Consider the following 22967-nt stretch of genomic DNA (forward strand, 5'->3'; position numbering starts at 1 on the left):
TGCGATTTCTGAGGCTGGTGACTCAGATGAACTTATCCTCAGAAGCAGAGGTGACTCTTGGTCTTCCTTTCCTGGGTCGGTCCTCATGTGTGCCAGTTTCGTTGTAGCGCTTGATGGTCTTTGCGACTCCACTTGGAGACACATTTAAAGTTTTTGCAATTTTCCGGACTGACTGACCTTCATTTCTTAAAGTAATGATGGCCACTCGTTTTTCTTTAGTTAGCTGATTGGTTCTTGCCATAATATGAATTTTAACAGTTGTCCAATAGGGCTGTCGGCTGTGTATTAACCTGACTTCTGCACAACACAACTGATGGTCCCAACCCCATTGATAAAGCAAGAAATTCCACTAATTAACCCTGATAAGGCACACCTGTGAAGTGGAAACCATTTCAGGTGACTACCTCTTGAAGCTCATGGAGAGAATGCCAAGAGTGTGCAAAGCAGTAATCAGAGCAAAGGGTGGCTATTTTGAAGAAACTAGAATATAAAACATGTTTTCAGTTATTTCACCTTTTTGTTAAGTACATAACTCCACATGTGTTCATTCATAGTTTTGATGCCTTCAGTGAGAATCTACAATGTAAATAGTCATGAAAATAAAGAAAACGCATTGAATGAGAAGGTGTGTCCAAACTTTTGGCCTGTACTGTATATTTTGATGGTCATTTGGTCTATAAAGTGCTGCTGGGATGACGTTTATTCGTAGGCCAACCAGGAAGTTAGCATCACCCTGATTCCCTCAAAAAAAAGCCAATGTTTTTGTCATTGGATTTTTCATTAATACAGAAAATATAAAATATGTGGCAAAGAAAAGTTTATGATACTTACAACACAATGATCCTCACAAATTAACTCCACTTTTATGATTTTTGAAGTGTAAGTGCAATCGCCAGAAGTAAAAAGCCAAGGTTAGACTATAAACAAACTACACCGTGGTTGCATGACTTGAAATCACCGCCATATCAAGGTTGTAAAGCCGCGTTTGGCATAACGATGTTCTGTAGTCTTATTGAGCCACTTGTTAGCAACCGCCTTTTTTAAGACACGTAAAGCTTCAAAAATCAATGAGTGGGATATTTACTAATGTATTTTATGTTGTAGAACAAAACATGAAAACCTCTTCAGCTTGTGTGAACTACAGACCTTATTTCGGGCATTTATCCTAAAACCCATTCAACAAACCCACTGACACTACAGACGGGGAAGTGGGAGCGCTAAAATAGGCCTACTTACTAATTTAGGACTTTCCTGTGGCACTGAATTGGCATAAATTCATAATAGGTAATTTTAAAATATTAAACGGATCTAGGGTCTAGGGGTTACTCTTGGTTTTAAGGTACTATACAGAAAGTTTTTGATGTAAATGCAGCTTATGCATGCTTGAGAGTGTCTTGCCTCTCTTCAGCTCCGCCACAGTGCTAACAGCGTCAGGAGTAGCTAATGTTAGCTAAGACATGGAGTCTGCTAATGTCAACAAACAACTGGCACCCACCATAACACAGTGCACACACTGTTTTTCCATTATATACATTTTGCTAGCTTGCATGTCGATTTCAAAAACTTCATCAGCAAATGTTACAGAGCAACCAACGCCAATCCATACGCTGTAGCGTAGTTACGGCTAGTTGGCTAACCGCTGCTTGCTTGTAACTAACACTGTGGATATGTCCGTTGGCTAGGTTGCCAAATTAATTCACCAGCTACTGCGATCCATGATACTAACTAACATATTGATTAACTCAACAATAAAAGATGTAATGGAATAAAACCCTTTCTACTAGCCAAGAGCAATGCACTGGTGGCCAACAAGCTAACTGTAAACTGAGCTGAAGTTAGTAAGCTAGCTGTAACTAATTATGCTACATGAATCTACCATTGGTTGCTTGTCTTGTTTGTCACTGTTATGGCCAATGCCCAGGTACTTGCTCGCAGCTACGTTTAGTAACTAATTGATAACTGATAAGAAGAATAAATAACATACATTAATCTACTTATATATGAAATATGTTACATATTATAAACCTAGCTAGTTGCTCCAGCCGTTTGTAAGCTGGACAAAGTAGCACAGTATGCCAGTTTGGATAAAAAGCTAAAGCCTCTTTTGAAGCAGGAACCACATTTGAGGAAGCCAAACATATTTGGTGTATTAATATATCATTTAACAGAGAGTTACTATGCACTCATATCTTGCTAAACAGACTTGGTTATGTCTGCAGTCTATGCTATTCAACTTCTTATCGTCTCTCTCCAGCTTTTATGCATTCCAGTGTATCTGAAATGGATTCAGCCGGGACTCTGCTCATTCCTAAACTCCTGTGCCCCAGCAGTGAGCACAAGGTGGAGGTAAAGGAGAGCCCAGCACTGAGTCATTACGCACTTACTAAAGTACTTTAAAACTAGGAGGTATAACTGAGGGAATGACTATGCAGCTCAGAGGGAATTTATTTGGAAGAAAAAGTGTTGAAGAGATAAGAAGATTAAAGCTATGTATCCAAAAATGAAAGCCCCAGTACCACTGATGCAGTGGTGGGTTATTCATTACAAACCCATGCTGTGAAGGCAAATTTTATTCAAACCACCAGAACTACTTTTGAGTTTTCAAAGTACTGTTTCAAGGCACTTGAAAAAATGTGAACCTTTTCTTAAAGGAGTGTAAAACTGGATTGTGAGGGTTTACCCTGTTAATCTCACACAGTATCACTGGACAGTGTTCTGGAGGTATCGAAGGAAAAATATAATATCATCGTGCAAATATTTGCAGAGATCTAAGGTTTGACACTCTCGCTGTGCCTTTGCTCAAACTTATCATTCAATGTTCTTACATCCAGGTCTGGGCTGTGAGGGTGTTATCCCTTTGTGGCCAAAGCAGCTTAGTTGCACCTGCATTGTGTTTCCTATAACAAGTAATTTTATTTTTATTTTACGAGAGTAGATGCCACTTTATTATTTCCTGAAGGCAATTAGGCATTTGGTTGTGTGTTTGTGTGAATGTGTATACCAGTCTGCAGCTAATCTCACATACTACTGGACCAATCAGCCTAATATTTTGTTTGCACATTTCAACTGTATGCCCGTGGCTGTGGTGATTCACAATTGTTGAAAAACCTGTTTTTTTGACTGTTTTATGCTTTTATTAACTGCTGATTCCTAACTTTTCGTAATAGGAGCATAGGAGCTCCAAGTGATCGACAAGATCATGTGACAAAAGACATTTCAAGCAACCATCTAAGCTAAAAACACGATGCCATGGGCTGAATCCAAATGTCCACCACCACTCTGGACTTGTGGACTAAGCCCTTGCAGTCTTCAGTTGTACATATTGTAATCCTTATCACTGCCACTTGAAGCCACTTGTGGACTGGACGAATTGTGGATCAGAGCTGCACTCAGTACTTCCAGACTTCAAAGGAACAGGCCGCAAAGTCTGCAAGTCTGATTAGTGTGGCAAAGTCTGTACATTTGGATTTAGCCTTACTGTCTGCTGCAGGCCACATTTCGGCCTGTGTTCCTGTTTGGTCAAGTTTGGTCTCATCTTGGACCAGGGCATCTGCAGATTATTTCCATACCCAATATGCTATGGTTAACTAAAATTAATCAGGATACCAGATGAAAACTAGAATTATTGCTCCGCAGTTGTGGGTTTATAAAGAGTCATATGCAGCCATGACAGTTTATGGATGTTGCTGCAAAGAAGCTACATATTCTAAAATATGAATGCTTCACGCACATCTTCAATCCAGCAGCCCAGATCTATACAATCAGCACAGTTTCAAGATGGCACCAATTCAGTGTCTGACCAAATGTCTTCCCTTCTGTTCCTGAGATGTGGCGCTGAATTCACGAGAATGAGATGGATGCAAGGTCAAAGTGACATTTGACTTTTGACCACCAAAATCTAACAATTTTATTCTTGAGTTCTAGTGGACGTTTGTGTCAAATGAGGTGAGGTAAGATATCACATTCACGACAATGAGACGGACGGACGGACGGATCAATGGACAGAGGGACAGACAACCCAAAAACATAATGCATTAATTTGTACTCTACTGCTAGACTTTTGTAGTTGAAATTTTCATTTTGTGGTTCTTTGTGACCGTTCCCTATAGCATCTGTATCGTCTTTTGCTTTTACTGAATCGTGTGTGATTTATTTTGTGAGAAAAACTCAAAGCATACAAAGTGCAGAGCTGTTTCCCTTACACTGCCATCGTCAAATCTCTACAGGACTTTCACCCTGAAGGAACAGAAACAAACTGATTCATTTTCATGTACCCTGATAAAGAGAAAGCAGCCCTCTGAGTGATGTGAGCAGATGGAGAGAGGAAGGGTTGGATAGATGATCTGAAGGTTCTCCAGCTGCAGAGATTCGCCGCAGGGAGCCAGAGCTGCACACAGCAGCACCATGCACCCGCACCCAGGGGTGACAGCCCAGCAGCATCAGTAGTCAATACAGATCTATCCCAGCACGCGGCTCTGTGTGTCTGTGTCTGTGTGTGTGTGTGTGTGTGTGTGTGTGTGTGTGTGTGTGTGTGTGTGTGTGGACAGCAGCCTGCAGGCTAAATAAGGCTCTGGCACTCTTATCTAGCATACTGGGACGCAGCTCAAGACCACGAGCCTTACAAGGCTGCAGTTGGCTGTCTAAATGTCCCATCTCCCCATTTTGTCTTTGTCTGTGTGTATTTTATTTGTTTTATGGCAGGCTGGTGAGTATCAGCATGTACCTCTGGCTCTCCAAGCTAGAGACCGTCTAATAATAGCAGCAGCCTAAAAACTATTAACGTAAAAACTTCCAAACAATGTCATCCCTCCCACACGCTGAACACCAAAACGTCTTTTATCTGGCCTAATGTCCTCCATAAAATATCTGTTTTCAAGTATTTACGGTAGCACCAGCTGAGATGTTTTCACTGGGTTCCGAATCCAGTTTTAACCAGCTCAAAACATTCAAGAACATTTCTAAATTCTAAATTCTAAAAAAAATGGAATTAATAGAAATTTAAAATGAGGCCATGATAACACTTTTCACTTCTTGTCTCCATTTTTAATTTAATGAATCGTGACCATTGTCTTTTTAAAGATTCCATTATGCCTCTTTCACCATTTCTCGAGGGTTCTGTTAAGCTGTAAAATGAGAGGTCTGTGCTGCCGGTGACTGTGTGTGAGCAGTATGGGCTTGATAATTGCATCAGAGTACAGCGTGATAACCCTACTCAGTAAAAAGGACACGGCCCTCGGGTAGATGCACAAAACACAGGAGGTGGCTCGCTGTATAGACGCAAACAAGGCGCCATTTTTTCTGTCCAAATATGGGTTAAATTTTGACTTGTGCTACTAGCAACTAGTGGAAGGAGTGAAAAGACAATAAACAAAATCAAACATGGTTATGAGCCAAAGAGAAAGCACACACAGGCTGAGACTGAGGAGGAGTACATTCACAACATCCTCTTTAAATATTATCAGTGTGAAAAAGGCTATTGACAACAGTGTCATTGCCTCAACGCTTACACAAAGGTATTATATTTAATTCTACCACAATATGTTACAGTTGAGCTGCGCATATAGCTGATACTTTTGGAGTAAAGCATAAGTGTTATATTTGAACGTTCTCTAAACCTCTCACCCACACACACTTCTCCTGTCAATCTCTGGATTGCTCCACATGCTGAAGTGATGTGTGTAGAGCTGTAATGAAGACGCCTCACTACCTCAACAGTTTGATCTGTGGTGTCTTTTAAGGCCTTTTCAAAACTAAAAATATAAGCGCGCATTACTTCCAAGAGTTAGCAAACTCTCAAGCCCCTTTCCCATTGCACAAAAAACCCGCTAACACCCGCTAACGTCTGTCTTTTTTAAGATAATTTTTGTGGCTTTTTATGCCTTTATTAGACAGGACAGGTTGAGAGGGGACGAGGTGCAGCAAAGGGCCGCATTTCGGAATCTAAACTTGCAAACTACAAAAGTTAAATGGGAGAAGAGAAGAAGAAGAGCAGTTAAATAATACTGAGTGTCAAAAAAAAGAGTTGGATGGGACAGAGAGCAGTGCTATCATCACATACAAAATGTATGAGCGACATTAATGCAAAGCTCTACGGACTCATTATGGTGCCAGAGCAGTTAACAGTGTCAGACAGTATCAGAGAGCTGAACACAGATCCTGGGGGTCAATTAACACCTGACCAATACCAAGTACCTTTAGCTGCGTCCACCAACGCAGGACTCACCACCCTCCCCCTGAACTCTGTCAATATTTCATTATTAAAAACTGCTTTGCTTCAGCCTGTCTGACAGTGTGTCATGGTGCAGTGCTGGTGTGTATACATACTGAGGACATCCAATATGACTCATTCTACTGGCAACCCCGCTCTCACTGCCTACATGGGAGGATATATAAGTTAGTGAAGCGGCATACTGCAGTCACTGGAATTAGTTTGACACTTGTTACAAATGTTTGTCCGGCTGGAGCGGGGACATACTGGTCGGGCCATTAACTGGGAGGATGGTTTTCCACACCGACGTGCTGCATGGAATCTTTTTTTTGTTTGTTTTGTTTGATGTACGTGCAGTAGTGGGCACTCTGCTGTTACTTCTCTGCAAAATGCATGTGTTTGCTAATTCATTCACACAAACACACATTCATTCATTCCCTAACTTTCACTTGTGCTCAAATGCACCCTCACCATAAACACAAACCAGATCTTTCCCCTGTACCTACAGCAGGTTCAAGGTTACGATCTTAGCACTTAGAGACTGCACTTTAAAAAGCAAAACATCCTCACTTTATAGAATTTTCCTTTTTATGCCTGCACGCGCACACACGCACGCACGCACACACACACACACACACACACACACACACACACACACACACACACACACACAGAAACCTTGAACGGAGCGCTGAGGTAAAGTAACCTAGCAACAGCCTGCCAGACTCAACAGGTTGTGCACAGAGGGAGGAGAGGACACAAACAATAAACAGAACTGGAAATGACAATGTCCTGTGCCTCCTAAGGCAGCTTTATCTGCACCGGCTGATGGCTGGCAGGATATGTTCCAGGGTAAGACAAAAGAACTGACGAGAGGAAATGTCGTCATGCTTCATGTTTCTTTTTGCCTGGGTGCTGCAGTATTTTCAAATTAATTTTGCTCTATATCTTAAGTCTCAATCTGCAAAACTAACACACTTGTTTTTGATCTTAAAATCTCTCACAGCACAGAAAATAAAAAAGTCTGTATCACATTATGTAACACAGACTACAATACATTTATCAGAGCATTACAACATCTTATATTAATCAATTAATTTTGATCACTGCTGCATTTTTAAATATAGTATTTGATGATAGCAGTTTTTATTGCTTGCGGCAGGGTCCGCCATTTCTATGCTGGATTTAGATTGCCTACCTAGGCATGGATGATGCAAACATGTAATCAGGACGTACTTATCTCACTGTTATCCCCCTCACTGTTTACTATTTGCTCTCCATACATCAAATCAAAGCTGTATTTAGCTGCTGCTGATGCAAACTGAACATTTTGCTTCACATTAAAAGCATGTAACTGGTTAAACAGGGTGGCTTTCATTGTGAAGCAGCCACAGGTAACGATAAACATTCAACATCCAAATTTTGGTAATTTTTTGACAGGCAGAAAAGACAGTAAAAGAATAACAACTTTACTATGTGCTGCTGCTGTGTGGAAACTACTTGTGCCATTGCAGTTATTACTGACCAAGTTTGTTGGACTTCACTGTAAACAGTAGAGCTGGGTACTGTTAAAGACATTACGATACCAGTACAAAATACCAGTACCCTTACAGTGATACCAGTATCACTACTTCATTTGAGTTCTTTCATTAGAGTGCTTTGAAAGTAGCATTCAGCTGCGTGAAAAGCCGCCAGACACCACATACTTTTGAATATTTCTGTGTCACATGGGCACGCTGAGCTGCGGACTTTGTTGCCTGTAATCGCTGCAGTAATGAGCCAGTGAAATGTCACATTAAATCCGAAACCGCTTGCAGTGAGTGACTGCAAACAATAGTAGTATTTGATGATAGTATTTTTCTAGATCTGGCTGCAAAGAGGATCAAAATAAAGTGTTCTTTGAATGGAGAAGTTTGGATACTACTTGGTGCTTGGTTATTTAGGTTGATGCTAGGGTTGCAGTAGTATAGTGGTTTTACGGTATACCAGGATATTAAAATTGACGGTTATTATACTGTGAATGTTTTTCTTAACTATGATATTGAAAAAAAATCCAACTAGACAGAGAATCTCAATTTTATTTTAGTTACTTTTAAAGAAAGAGTTTTTACACACACTTCCGCTGGAAGAAAAAAATGTTTCAAGAAGGGTTGCAGTGGTCAAACTCTGAGACAAACTTTGATTTAAAATTGGTTTCAAGTTTCAATTATCGTAATAAAATGTTTGTTCAACCAAAAATAGCCCCTCTGGTGCCATTCCTTTAACACAGAAACCACCAGTGTCACCAAGTTTTGCACACTGAAACCAAAGACTGTATTTAAAGATGGATGACATGACAGTATCCTAAAAGTGAAGCCAAAACATCTTGATCACCCCCTGGTGGCTGGCTGCAGTATAGCTCATAAAGCCCGCCTCTTACATATGGGCAGAATGGACATGGGCCAAACTGAAAAATCGCATGTCAAATTAATCTATCGCAAAGATCCAGTCATTCTAGGTCGTTCTCATCACACTGATGTTTGTGTAGGTGTTCATTTTTCTGATAGGTTTGGTTTTAATTAGTTGGTTGATGCTTTATAAAGGGGGTGTGACCTCATGATTGACATGTGTGTGTGTCAACAAATGTGTTCATGACCAAAGGCGCTGCTTGTGATTGGGTAGGAACTTAAAGACTCTGGTTCCATGAGCACAACATACACCTCTTGTGTGCGGGATATTTTGGCTTCATTTTTGTACAGTGTGAGGAGCTGGAGACATGATGTCCATCTTTATATATAGTCTATGATTGAAACATGTTGTGAAAACTGAGCCAAAGGAACTGTGAAATACTGTAAAGTGTTAAGGAGGTAATTAAAAACAGCTCGTTCTGTATCCGTTGTGCTGTCTGGTGGTGCATTTTATCTCTGTGGGTGTCTGTCCAATGTACACGACATGATACTCCTGCTGCTGGGTCTGACGGCAGAAAATTGTTGGGCACTTTCAGAAACATCAATGGCAATCATTAGGTTTTGTTGTCGGGACGGGGACTCTACCGTAGACATAAATAGACCAGACTGCATTGCAACCACATAAAATGTTGTGTTTTGAGTACAGGGTGCAGCCGTGATCACAGACGTTCTCCCCAGCTACTATCTATATTTATACACTCTTATGTCCATCCTGACTGAAAGTATGTTTATGACTATAGTGCATGGGTTGTTGAAATGCATGCTGGGAAACTAGAAAATACAACTGACTCATGATGTCATTTAAAGTCAGGAACACCCAAATGGTGGCTTATCACAAAATAAATCATGGAATCCAACAGTACTGGCGATAAGAGTATCGGATGCTGGATTCCTCCTGTAAGCACATACAGTAGACACCTTGGTGAACAATGAGGGTGACAGGCAAAGTGTCGGGTGGGAAGGAAGTAGCAAAAAATCAAAAATAAATAAGGCATGGGACAGAGAGGGTATGGAAAGCCCAGTGTGGGAGCTGTCATGGCCGGTTAAGTGGACAGGCAGCCCTGCTGGAGCTCTGTTATCTGTCTGCTGCAGAAAGCCAACCAGCGCAGAGAGAGACTGGGGAGGGGGACACACACTGCTCTGAGGCAGGACACACACACCATGAAAAAGCTTTTTATCAGGCCTGTGTGCTATGTGGACAATCTCAAACACGCAAGTCTTTTAATACACACGTTATCAACTTCATCTTTTCAATTACTTTTTTACAACTTCAACATTTCTCTTTATCATATTTCTGTTAGCCCATATCTGCTTTTAATCTTGTGGTGCTGTTGGGTTCTTTGTAAATCCATTTATGTCTCTTTGCTTCTCACTGTCTGTTTATAAGTGCCACTTAAAGGAACAGCATGTGGGATTTAGTGGCATCTAGCAGTGAGGATTGTAGATTGCAACCAGCGAAACGTCTTCCATGGGCTAGGTGCAAATTCCTTGTAGGAGTGGGCAACATATCAATAATACTCAATCTATCATGGCTTGTTCCACATGGAAGGTATAAAATGACTTAACTGCCAACTAGAGTATAAATTGTCGCTTCATTTTATTAAGCCACTGTCATGAGACGCACTTCGTGTTTTTACCCCTCTCGCTCTCTTCTATGGCTCAGACACGCACGCGCACACACACCCACAAACACACACATACACACACAGACATAATACATCACACACACTCCCATCCAGACCACTCTCTCCTTTGCAAGAGTGTGTGAGCAGGTGAGGCGTGTGTCATCGTATCTGCAAGGTTCAAGACTGCAACTATTCACTCCCATTTCGTGACCATGGAGCACCACTGTGACTTGCAAATATTATTAATGTATGAACTAGGGAGCTGTTAGTTTGTTTCCAGCTGACAGTAAATAAATCCTCTCGTTTAACGGCGTTGTGGTAACAGTTTAACTTTTATCGAGCTTTACGATTGTGTGAGCAGACAAGGCATGTGTTTTGATATTTGCAAGTCTCCAGACTGCAACTATTTAGACACAATTTGCGACCATGGAGCACCAGTGCAACTTGCAAATACTATTAATATATGAACTGGCAAGCTGCTGGTTCGTTTACCACCCACTGTGAATAACCCCTCACGTTTGACTGCACTGCGGTAACAGTTTATCGAATATTTAATTGCTGACAGAAAGCTTCAAGTTCACAGCAAAAACATCAACACATCTCGCCTGAGACAAGCTGAGTGCTTCAAAATAAAAGCATCATGGGTTCTGCTTTGATTTATTTTATTATAACAATACTTGCATTTATCATAAGTGCACTTTATTTAACTTTATTAAAACAGTACTTTGTTTAATTTATTCTTATAGTATTTTATTTAACTTTAATTTACAGTACTTCATTTAACTTTATTACATAAGAGCAGCTATTTTATGTAAGATTATTGTAACTGTAGTCTCTTTCGTGGTTTATTATTTCAGTAATCAACAGAGGAGATTTCAAAATATCAAGATATATTTTTGTGTATCATGATAAAGTCTAAATATATTGTGATATTGTTCATAGGCCATATTGCCAAATCCTAATTCACTGCGGAGAAGAATTGTAAACGGCAGCGCGCCGCTGCTAGTTGCATATAGGGGAAACACTGCTCTTTTTGTTATGAGTTCTTCTGGGTCATCGTGTGCAGTTGCTTCGCTTTCAGGAGTCTCTCCGGCAGCCATTCTTGCCTCTAGACGTTTCTCTGTGCTAAAGACTTTCCCACCACGCAGGTTTTGGACATTGTTTGGGCTATTCACCGGTATTGCGGTATATGAAAAGTTCATATCATAACGAAAATAAATACCGATTTTTGGTACGAACCGGTATACTGCACAGCCCTACTATCCAGAACCAGAGTTTGTCTTGTCCATTCTGGGCTACTGTAGAAAACAGCGGTGCAACATGGTGGACTCTGTGGACAAAGACCCGCTCCCTATTTAGATATAAACGGCTCATTCTAAGGTAACAGAAAGACACAACCATTCTTAATTTCAGGTGATTATACACTAAAGAAAACAGACTCATTGCATTATATTCCATTTCTGCCAAAATATCCTCCCAAATCCTTGATCTTCAAAGCTGTCTTTACTGTTTTGAAAAGCCATTTCCAGGGCTACAGCTCAGACAGCGAGTGGTATAGATTTGGAAACTGTATACACTTTCAAAAATCTATTAAACGTCAGCGCCTCTAATTACAGCCTGAGACTTGATACAAATCAACATCAATGAGCCAAAATGATACATTAGCCGTAGATACAGCAAGACAGAATGCCTCATTACCATATTGATCTTTAGAGTAACTTCCGAGGGTCAGTTACGTTAGCATAATAAATAGCTGTCAGGAGCCCCGTCCTCACTTCCTGCCCGACAGGTGCCAGAAATACTTAATAAGCATGTGTCAGTGTTAATGATCATATGTGAGACAATATAATCTGGAGCCATTACTCACAAGTGTGCACTACAGTACGACGCCCTCAGAGCTGCCTGTGATGTAAGTGGCACTCATAAAACAGCACTCATCAGGATAAAGACATTATCATTAATCAAGGATGCAAGCTTTGTTTTGATTTCCATCTGACTGACATTTGGTAAATTATACTCAAAGCCGAATGGTTGAGGAAACAGAAAGAGTGACAACAAATAACCTTTTGGCAGTCAAAGTGCATTTACACCGTGTGAGATCAGAGTCAACAATAGGGAGAGAAACAAGGTGAAATCTTTGGCTGTCAATGCAAGAAGGTGGTTCTGGATCGCACAGTGAGATAGGGCTGATTTGGAGCTTTGTTGAGCACAGACAGTCTACAAATATGAGAAATATATTATTCACTCCCCTCCCCAGTTAGTGTCAGTTCAGCCCAGGATGTTCAGTAAATCCATACCTCATGCCCTCTGTAGACTTGTTCTGATAATTGCAGTACAGCTGCGGTGTGCCCAGCATAGCCTCAGTAAAGACAGCCAGGAAGCCCAGGGTCTCCACGAACAGCGCAGAGTCCAGGAAGAGGTAGGTGATGTAGGCTGCCGTCAGCGTGAACGCCAGCACGCACTGGATGTAGTCCACGAAGCGACTCCACAACCAGAAGTAGCCCCAGTCAAAGTCTAAAGGTGCACAACACAGGGAGATCACAAGTGAGTCCACAGAATTTATTATTTTTTAACAACCAGCGACTCAAGGGAGTTCTCAACCAGCTGGCCAGTTCTGGCACTCTGGCACCGTCCCTGTTAGAATAAAGACAGTAAAGCAAAGCCGTTCTAAAAGACAGACATGCAACAGTAATGCTGTTCCTAGTTGAGAAGAAAAAGTACTTTTTCAGAGACATTACAGTAGATGAGTTTCATTCCAAAGGGAATTTGGAGGACGAACTAACTAAAAGTCAAAAGTCTAGCTAGTGGCCCAGAAAGGATGCAATATTCATGACATCCAAAAATAAAAAAGTGTTGCTGTTGTCCCAGAGAACAAACAACAAGGTAATGAGTTTGCTTTTCAGTCCACTAGTTTGGCACAAAGGTCTGTGTAAGTGTAAGGTCAGCTGTATAATGTCTTTTGTGGCTCTGGAGGGAGCAAAATAACCCTGATGATGTCATTCAGGTAACCTCAGCTTAGGTTTGCAAGATAACATTTATAACAAAAAGCCTGTATTACGAACTGTCCCCTAGGGCTGTCCCCTAGTAGTTGACCAAAGGTTAGAAAAACAAAACAAACGTGAATCTCTATAAGGAGCTGCGCCTTGTCAAAATAAATTCAAACCTATATGAGTGGAGCATGTGTGAGTTTACTTTGAAAGGACAGACACAGGAAGTGTCCACGCTCAGCAGTCAGACAGGAGTCAGGTTCATTTCCAGGGCTGGTACCTGCAGTTATTCCACAGGCTAGTTAATAACATGTCGGGCAGGAAATCCAAAGTGTGGGATCATTTTGAGAAGGTGAAGGACGAACCCAAGGTGATATGTAAACTCATCTTCATTGGTCGACTACAAACATGACGTATCATCTGAAACATGGAAGTAGCTACATGCCCATTAGCCCACAGCGTCATTAACAGGCGGCTCGCTCAGTGTGTGACGTGCACTTGGAGATAAAATATAGGCCTATATTAATGAAGGTTCATTAGTACGGTTTGTATTTCTCTGTAATGTAGCACAGTGTTAACAATGTTACTGATACTATTCTTTCTCACACCTTCAACTCAAACCACCAAAATATATCATTTAATCATTACATTCATATCAGAAACATGCAGGAGACTAGTCCACTGATGGACCTAAATGATGACTATTGGTCGACTAGGAAAATTCTTAGTCGGCAATGTAAATAAATAAATAAATAAATAAAAGTTAATGTACTGTAATAATGTTAATAAATAACTAAAATAAATACTTTAATGGCGGTGCTCCATGGTTGCAAAACATGACCAAACAGTTGTTATCTTGAGCCCCACAGATACAAAAACATGCGGTCTGCGTGGGCAGGAGAGTGTGCGTGACGAATCATGTTTTGCGTCTTTTTTTTTTCTGCTTTTGTAAGAGGGAGAGAACAAGAAAACAAATGCTAAAGTGAGTCTCATGCTCTTGGCTTAAACGAATGACAAAGTTCATACTCAATGTTTGCGATATAGTAACTTAATTCATCCCACATGGAACAATCCACGATTGATGTATCGCCCACTCCTGTGTTGCATCATGGGAAATGAAGGATCCAGTGTCCAATCCAATATCCATATTTTTCAAGGTACTTTCTCAACGTCAGAAATTCCAGTATAATGAGACAATTGGTAACTAAGACAATGTCATTAAAATTAATGTGTCACAGTTTGATAGTGTATGAAACTGCACAACTCGTGGTTTCAGCTTCAGTTAGTCAGCTGTGAGGACACTTTTGTACTTGTATTTAATCAGATTTGCTCGCTCTCCTCATTTTTCCAGCACAGGAGGAAATAATTATCTACTAACCCCATCTGCTCGGTTGTGAGCAGTATCTACTTAACAAAAGGAAGCAAAATCTCTATTATTGTGAGCATTTTTAACCGACTTCACGCCAGAGCTGTGAATTTTCACACGACTCCCACAATCCCCTTCTCGTACTGAGAAGAAACTATATGTCACTGCCGCAAATAGGCCACCTGAACTGCACACAATTTGGAGCCATTTGGGCTGGCTTTGTTAGGAAGGGTGATGGCGGTAAAAAGCCCCGAGGGAGGGTGACAGTCAGCTGAGGACGAGGTTATAGTATTTTCCAAACAGTAGTAAATGGTTGGGCGGGATCCTGGACACTGATGCATAATTCAAACTCTGCTTTCTGCCCTAACACCGCTCTTTTCTGCTTTTCTCAAACGACAAAAGATTCAGAGCACAACAACACCAGCTTCCTGTAATAAGAAACACAGCCAATACTAATCATAATGTGATAATATCTCAAGGCCACGGAGCGGCAATCGCCTCAGGTACTACTATAGCTGATGAGGGAACAGGTGCAATAAGCAATGCCAGACATCTTTACCTCTAATTTCTTTTCTGTTTAATTTAATGTGTGAGCAGAAGACACTGAAAGAGTTCATCATGGAAATCTAATCATGGCTGAGAGCAAAAGATGTTTCTTTATTGCCGGATCTTAAATGGGATTTTTGCAAGCCTCTAATGCAATACAGCTGATTCGTTTAATCATGTTTAAATGAGGATCTCTTTATCTAAGAAGCACATCTAAGGAGGCCTATAGGCCCGTATAGGCCTCCAGGGAAGAGCCTGTACAGTAGATGGAGCAAAGAGAAAGAAAGAAAGAAAGAAAGAAAGAAAGAAATTGTGTGTAATAACGGCGGCACTACAGTACATACCGTGCCTCAACTGAACAAACAGGACTTCATGAAGTCAGAAGTGAAAGAACACAAGTGTTTATGGCATTTCAGTTTCTGATTTAATGAAATATTGTTTCATTAGAGAATTAACGGTGACCGGCTCTGACATTTAGATGGCATTTCTACATGAACACGCATGGCAGGTACGTATGCGTGCGAGGTAACCTGGCTGCGCAATATTGAGCCAATCCAATTGTTCCTCTCTGACAGACAAGGTAAACAAATCCCATGAGCGTAACCGAATAAATCTCAAAGAGCAATTCAGACCAGGTCACAGCCTTCTGTCAGCCCACCACACACTACACACACCGAGATGTACCGTGCAAAACCTTACAATTCTGCAGGATGACACCACAATGACAAATGTTCTTAAGCTGCAACAGGGCATCATGTATTTCTGCTCTGAGTATAATCAACACCCGGAATATCCTCTGAGAGCTGTTATGTGTGCTGTATAGCAGTGTTGCTTCTGTAGGTGTTGGAGCTGCAGATGCCTGGTGTGGCTGTGGAGCCCTGCTGGCAGCAGAGGAGTGTGAATCGGGGACAACTAGCACCAGGCTGGCACTGCCTGATAACAGCCAAACACAGAGGGAAGTAATCGGGGGCACTAGAGCAGCATTCAACACCAACCTGGCTGCTAAAGACATGCACAGCTTGCATGTGACACATGTAGTGTATGACTCCGAGTGGTGATACAACTGGGCCCCAGCTTGGGTAGTATAACCTACACACACATACAGTAGTTGTAGTTGGCAGAAGCTGTGGACATTCACAATGTTTTGCTTAGCTAGCCTGCTGGACATTTAGCGAGGTAACAGTATGTTCAACCTGAGCAGAGAAAAAGGCTGCATGCAAACAGTCCCTCACATGTTTTCTATACATTTCTTCAACAGTAAATGCCCCTAAAAACCGAACTGAACCATTACTGATGTTCAAAACAACAATTTGACCAATAGCTGATACCAATGCTTATTTTGGTTTCGTAGTTATTTATTCCCCCCTCTGTGCCAGGGAAACAAAGTAATCTTCATTTAAAAAAAACAGATAAAAAAATTAAATGTAATGGCCAAGAATCAAAAAGAAATTAGTAAATGGTTTAAAGTCATTCAGCCCTTCGATATATTATGTTTGAATGAGCACAAATTCAACTAGAGCACTCGGAGAGCGCTGAACTCCGCCAAGCAGCTCGGATTTCCCGCCATTTTATTATTTTATCCACTTCGCTTCAACCGATCACCACCAAAATTTCCTTGTCCCATTATCAACCTTTCCTGAAAATTTCATCAAAATCCGTTCAGAACTTTGCGAGTTATTTTGCAGACAAACAGACCAACGCCAGCGAAAACATAACCTCCTTGGCGGAGGTAATAATTATACACATTTCTGAAACAATCTTTAAAATAGCCTTCTTACACATGAGAAACTTTTTTTACTGTATATATCATAATTCGTTCTCTGATGTCTACTTTATATTGCTGTGAAAACATCAAGTTTCTCCTCTAAACAACTGTATTTATTTAAGTTTCTACATTTTACAAGATCACATTGAACACATCAAGAGGATGTTATAATTTACCTTCACCCAATATCTCATTTTTACTGAATAGACCTTGAACACATCATCATTAGGGTGCGTCCCCTGATGTGTTGATAGTAAGTTGACTGTGTCCTTTCATCCCAATGGCGTCCCCTCAGAAGATCTCTGTTCACCCCAGTCATTTTTAATATTGTCCCCAGGACGAGAGTATTCGTCAGTCTCGAGCCCTGCTTTTTAGCCTGCGCAAAATTGATGTGACGCAATGGAAAAACATCGGCCACTGCCATTGATGAATGTCGTCTTATTTGCCGATAGGCCAGTGACGGTCGAAAAGGTGAATATGGTCCAATACCAATGTGCAACCATTAAACCAAGCATCCCTACTTGTCAATAAGCTAAGTTTGCTAACACATTAGCCAAAACAACTCCATTGTGTGTGTATGTGTGTGTTAGCGCTTGCTGCTTTTGCCCCCAAGTGCCTGAAAAATACAGCCAAAGTAAACACTCCTTCAATGGGAAATGCATCTGTACCAAGCCTTTGACACAGTGGCCAAACCCTGGAATTACAACTTCTTGGTCTGTCACATGATGCCTTTGGGCCCATAAAGACTTTTTCCCATAGACTTACAGAGTGAACCAATGGGTATCATTTTTTATAAGCTTCACAACCCCCATTAAATGTGTTGTTTCACGATCAGGATTTGATTAATTCAGTCTGGAAACATTTCAAAAGCCTAGAAGAGCTGCACGATTGAATAATTGTATCCCCTTTCTTGTTAGCGGGGGGCTAAGCCAGCAAAATTCTTCAGTGTGCTTTCTCTATTGGCCCAATGATGCAGTAATTTTACACACAGAAGTTGAGCTTGTTGGCTTCATATGCTACTGAGCAAATCTCATAGGAATGAAAGGGGCCCCAAATTCATTCCAAATTCCATTAAATGTACGGACTTTGGTGAAAACTACAAACTCACGTGAGTTTTCCGCAGAACCGGAAACAAAACAAGTCTTGCATTCTTCTTCTTCTGCGTTTTCTGGCGGTTGGCAACCAGCTTGTAAATGCATTACCGCCTTCCCGACCCGGAGTGTGGATATCACCATGGAGAGAGGTGCGCTACGTCAGACTTAATTCAAACATAACTATTTCCATCCCGTTTTGCGAATCAACATTTTTTCAAATCAACCAAAACCCGGCTAAAGCGAGCGTATTTTAGTTTGTGCGAATCAGGGAATTTTAATTCCAATTTTGGCGTTTCCATCATAATTTTCCAATGCGTTACTTCTAGATGCGCATCTAAACAGGCTGATGGAAACATGGCTAGTAACTACATTTCTGAAAACATTTAAAGGTAAGAAATATGCAGTGCTGCAGTAACAGAATCTTAATTCAGACTGCATATGCATGAGCACCTTTTTATCTATAATATCAGTTTGTGAAACAAAAACATTAAGAATTTTTTCTTAACTTTTTCCTGCAGTCTCTGCTGTCAGGGTGCGGGGAGTCAAGAAGAAAAGGAGAAGAGGTAATGCATGAAATCTCTGCAGTGAAATTCAACATATTTTTTCTAAACTCTTACTTATGAACACATTTGGCTCTGACAATAAAGGCAACATTGTGATTACACAGTGCCTCTCAATTATTTGCACAGTCTTCATCATGCAGCTCATGTTTTAGTGATTACACTCTTCATACCAGTGCTGTGCTGTCATCATCCCTTAATCCTTTGTGTGCACACTTTGAAGATGCATACAAATCTGCCTCCAATTCCGAGCAGCAGAAAATGTAAAGACAATATCTTGTCGGCAGATCAGTGTGTCACATCATTTCACACTGACCGCTAACAGATCCCAGTATTGCCCCTCAGCCATACCCTGCCATACACCTTCTCTTGCTGTGCCACTTCTGTACCCTGGGGCATCCTCCTCCCCCTCTTTAATCCCTGTGCTGTGTGGCAGCCGCGGCAGCACTGTGTGGGAACAGACTGGAGCTGCACACAATGGACTCCCTGTGGTGGCCAAACGTCTTGTGCACAGCCTGGTTTGAAGTCCCACAGAGTTGTGGTACATGTGTAGGAAGATGCGGGTCAGAGATGGAGATTTCAACCGCTTGTTTACCAACTGTTCCCTGCCAGCTTCAGTTAGGCCCTGGGAAAGTCTATGGGGGGAGTTGAAATAATGGCTCGCTGTCGCTCAAAAGCACCCGTGGGAGAAGCAGGAATATTATTATGAAAGACAGTTTTAACAGCCCGGGAAATTGAACCTCAGATTTAATTTTCTAAAATTTAGACAGGGAGCTCTTCCAGTGACTAATGGGATTTCACTGCTGGGACAGAGCACAGTAACTTCCCTGCACTGCCACCCTAACTAAATGCTAGGCCTCCTCGATACAAAGGACTGAGGCTAAAAGTTAGGCCTCCCATCCCCAGGGAGGGGATAACTGCACCTGCAGGATGCGGTCATTTATTCTAAGCTGACAAACCCAATGAAGCTACAGGTACAAAGCCCCATGGGACCAGAATGAGCAATGAGCCATAACCAAACAATAGAGAGAGATGGAAATCTCTTGTGTAGCCATATACCTGTCCCATCGTTAAGCAAACATCTCTGTGGTCACTCAATCATTGTGACGTTATCGAGATAACTGCAGATGTTTGAGCAGGGCGCTACCAGCACAGGGGTGGTGAATTTTACTTTTGTGGCAAGGTTTTTGCAATTTGTGGATGCTATTCCAATAAAACAGTTGTTATTAAAGAAGTATTTCAATGCTGGAAAGATGGTCTATGCAATAAACTGGGCTGTCTATGCAGCAGAAAGACACAAATACTTATAAAGTTGGTGCTACGTGACTAGAGAAAACAGAAAAAAGGGGCTCTGGTATTAACTTTTGCTCGAGAAGTAAAAAACTACAACTATCACAAGGCACTGTGATGCACCGGACCGATAATGCTCCCGCTGGTAGGTGACGTATGGGAATTGCCCATCCAAAAACAATATAACATCTAGCTGATAACAAACAATCTCTTATTATAATTAAACAGGAAGCTAAAATATGTTTTTAAAAACATCTGAGGTGAGAAACAGAGAATACAGTAACAGAATCTTGGTTTAAATTTGGTCACGACTGCCTAGTTTTATCATTTGATCTGAGTTTGGTCCATAGATAGTATATAGATAGATAGATAGTTTGGATAGATTTATGATTTCTTCGCCACAGAAATAATTTGTGTCAAGGAGAAATGTTACACATTACTGTTACTGCCCCCTTACAGCTAAGTGTAGCTCACCAAGCCCCCTACGCCAAGCTAGCCTCCTCACTAGCATTAGCTAAGCCTACGTTCACGTTAGTTATAGCGGCTAGCTGTGGACCATCACCATCACCAGCAACATCTGTATTATCTTTCAACGTTAACATTTTTGCCAGCAGTAGAAGTCATTACAAAAACATTGTCGACTTACTTTTGTAACGTTACGCCGACCGGCTGTTCTCACACAGTCAGCAGCTCCGAATGTTGGTGCAAATTTCCAAATAGGTGGAATTGATCACACACTGGGGATCCAAATGGTTCCCTTATGGCTGGAAAATTATTAAAACTTAATAACAGCTCCTTTTTCAACGTAACCCTAATGACATCCAGAACTTCTGTCTGGACCATTAGAACCACCTCAATGACATGTAGAACCTCCTTCAAAGGGGGGCCCTTTGAACCTGCTTTTTGGCCTCTAGAACCTCCTTCAGGACCATTAGAACCACCCTAATGACCACTAGAACCTCCTTCAGGACCCTTTGAACCTGCTTTTTGGCCTCTAGGACCTCCATCAGGACCATTAGAACCACCCTAATGACCACTAGAACCTCTTTCAGTGCCCTTTGAACCTGCTTTTTGGCCTTTATAACCTCTGTCAGGACCATTAGAACCACCTCAATGGCATCTAGAACCTCCTTCAGGACCCTCTGAACCTGCTTTTTGGCCTCTAGAACCTCCTTCAGGACCATTAGAACCACCCTAATGACCACTAGAACTTCCCTCAGGACCCTTTGAACCTGCTTTTTGGCCTCTATAACCTCCTTCAGGACCATTAGAACCACCCTAATGACCACTAGAACCTCCTTCAGGACCCTTTGAACCTGCTTTTTGGCCTCTAGGACCTCCATCAGGACCATTAGAACCACCCTAATGACCACTAGAACCTCCTTCAGGACCCTTTGAACCTGCTTTTTGGCCTCTATAACCTCCTTCAGGACCATTAGAACCACCCTAATGACCACTAGAACCTCTTTCAGTGCCCTTTGAACCTGCTTTTTGGCCTCTATAACCTCTGTCAGGACCATTAGAACCACCTCAATGGCATCTAGAACCTCCTTCAGGACCCTTTGAACCTGCTTTTAGGCCTCTAGAACCTCCTTCAGGACCATTAGAACCACCCTAATGACCACTAGAACTTCCCTCAGGACCCTTTGAACCTGCTTTTTGGCCTCTATAACCTCCTTCAGGACCATTAGAACCACCCTAATGACCACTAGAACCTCTTTCAGTGCCCTTTGAACCTGCTTTTTGGCCTCTATAACCTCTGTCAGGACCATTAGAACCACCTCAATGGCATCTAGAACTTCCCTCAGGACCCTTTGAACCTGCTTTTTGGCCTCTGGAACCTCCTTCAGGACCATTAGAACCACCCTAATGACCACTAGAACCTCCTTCAGGACCCTTTGAACCTGCTTTTTGGCCTCTAGGACCTCCATCAGGACCATTAGAACCACCCTAATGACCACTAGAACTTCCCTCAGGACCCTTTGAACCTGCTTTTTGGCCTCTATAACCTCCTTCAGGACCATTAGAACCACCCTAATGACCACTAGAACCTCCTTCAGGACCCTTTGAACCTGCTTTTTGGCCTCTATAACCTCCATCAGGACCATTAGAACCACCCTAATGACCACTAGAACTTCCCTCAGGACCCTTTGAACCTGCTTTTTGGCCTCTATAACCTCCATCAGGACCATTAGAACCACCCTAATGACCACTAGAACCTCATTCAGGACCCTTTGAACCTGCTTTTTGGCCTCTAGGACCTCCATCAGGACCATTAGAACCACCCTAATGACCCTTTGAACCTGCTTTTTGGCCTCTATAACCTCCTTCAGGACCATTAGAACCACCCTAATGACCACTAGAACCTCCTTCAGGACCCTTTGAACCTGCTTTTTGGCCTCTAGGACCTCCATCAGGACCATCAGAACCACCCTAATGACCTTTTGAATCTCCTTCAGGGCCCTTTGAACCAGTTTTTTGGCCTCTAGGACCAACCCCAGAGCCAGAGGAAATCCAAAGTTTTGGTTTCACTTCTTAAATTAAAAAGATTAAGAACTTTTTCTTAACTTTTTCCTTCAGTCTCTGCTGTCAGGGTGTGGGGAGTGGAGGTGGAGAGATAATGCGTGGTAAAATTCAAGATATTTTTTCCATCATGCAACTTAATGTGGCGGTCAGGGACTCTGCAAAGAGCTGAACACCTTTCTGATGAACACATTTGTCTCCAACAATAAGGCAATCATTTTCGCTGGCAGATGAGCAGGGAGATATAACACACTTCATTTACACATATAAGCCATATTTTTATGATACAAAGCTGGTCGAAATCCCTTTAACAACAATACACTGAGCTGCTGCTTCACAAACAGCCATGCCACCCCGGAGTCTGAAACCATAGAGACGCCCTGAAGTTTGCATACAGGATTTTCAATCACGGAGCAGAGCCTCAGTTTGATGGTTTGCTTGCTGACACAAATTCATTTATATGCTGCTGGAGATGCTGAAAAATCCAATCAGGGTTTCTCCTCTGTCAGGTCTTCAACATAACTAAAAAGTAAAGTCTGACTCTGGCACACATTAG

The 22967-nt window shown here is 41.7% G+C and overlaps 1 protein-coding gene across 2 annotated transcripts in view; it reads right to left on the reverse strand.

Moving 5' to 3' along the window:
• LOC125904610 (solute carrier family 66 member 2) overlaps positions 1-22967 on the reverse strand; it is a 44864-nt gene that overhangs the window by 12221 nt on the left and 9676 nt on the right. For both annotated transcript variants that reach the window (XM_049602152.1, XM_049602153.1), the window contains one exon: positions 12578-12794. In XM_049602152.1, coding sequence (XP_049458109.1) covers positions 12578-12794 — 217 coding nt within the window. The remainder of the gene's footprint in view (positions 1-12577; positions 12795-22967) is intronic.

The sequence above is a fragment of the Epinephelus fuscoguttatus genome, linkage group LG17 (genome assembly GCF_011397635.1).
Source record: "Epinephelus fuscoguttatus linkage group LG17, E.fuscoguttatus.final_Chr_v1".
NCBI classification, from domain to species: Eukaryota; Metazoa; Chordata; class Actinopteri; order Perciformes; family Serranidae; genus Epinephelus; species Epinephelus fuscoguttatus.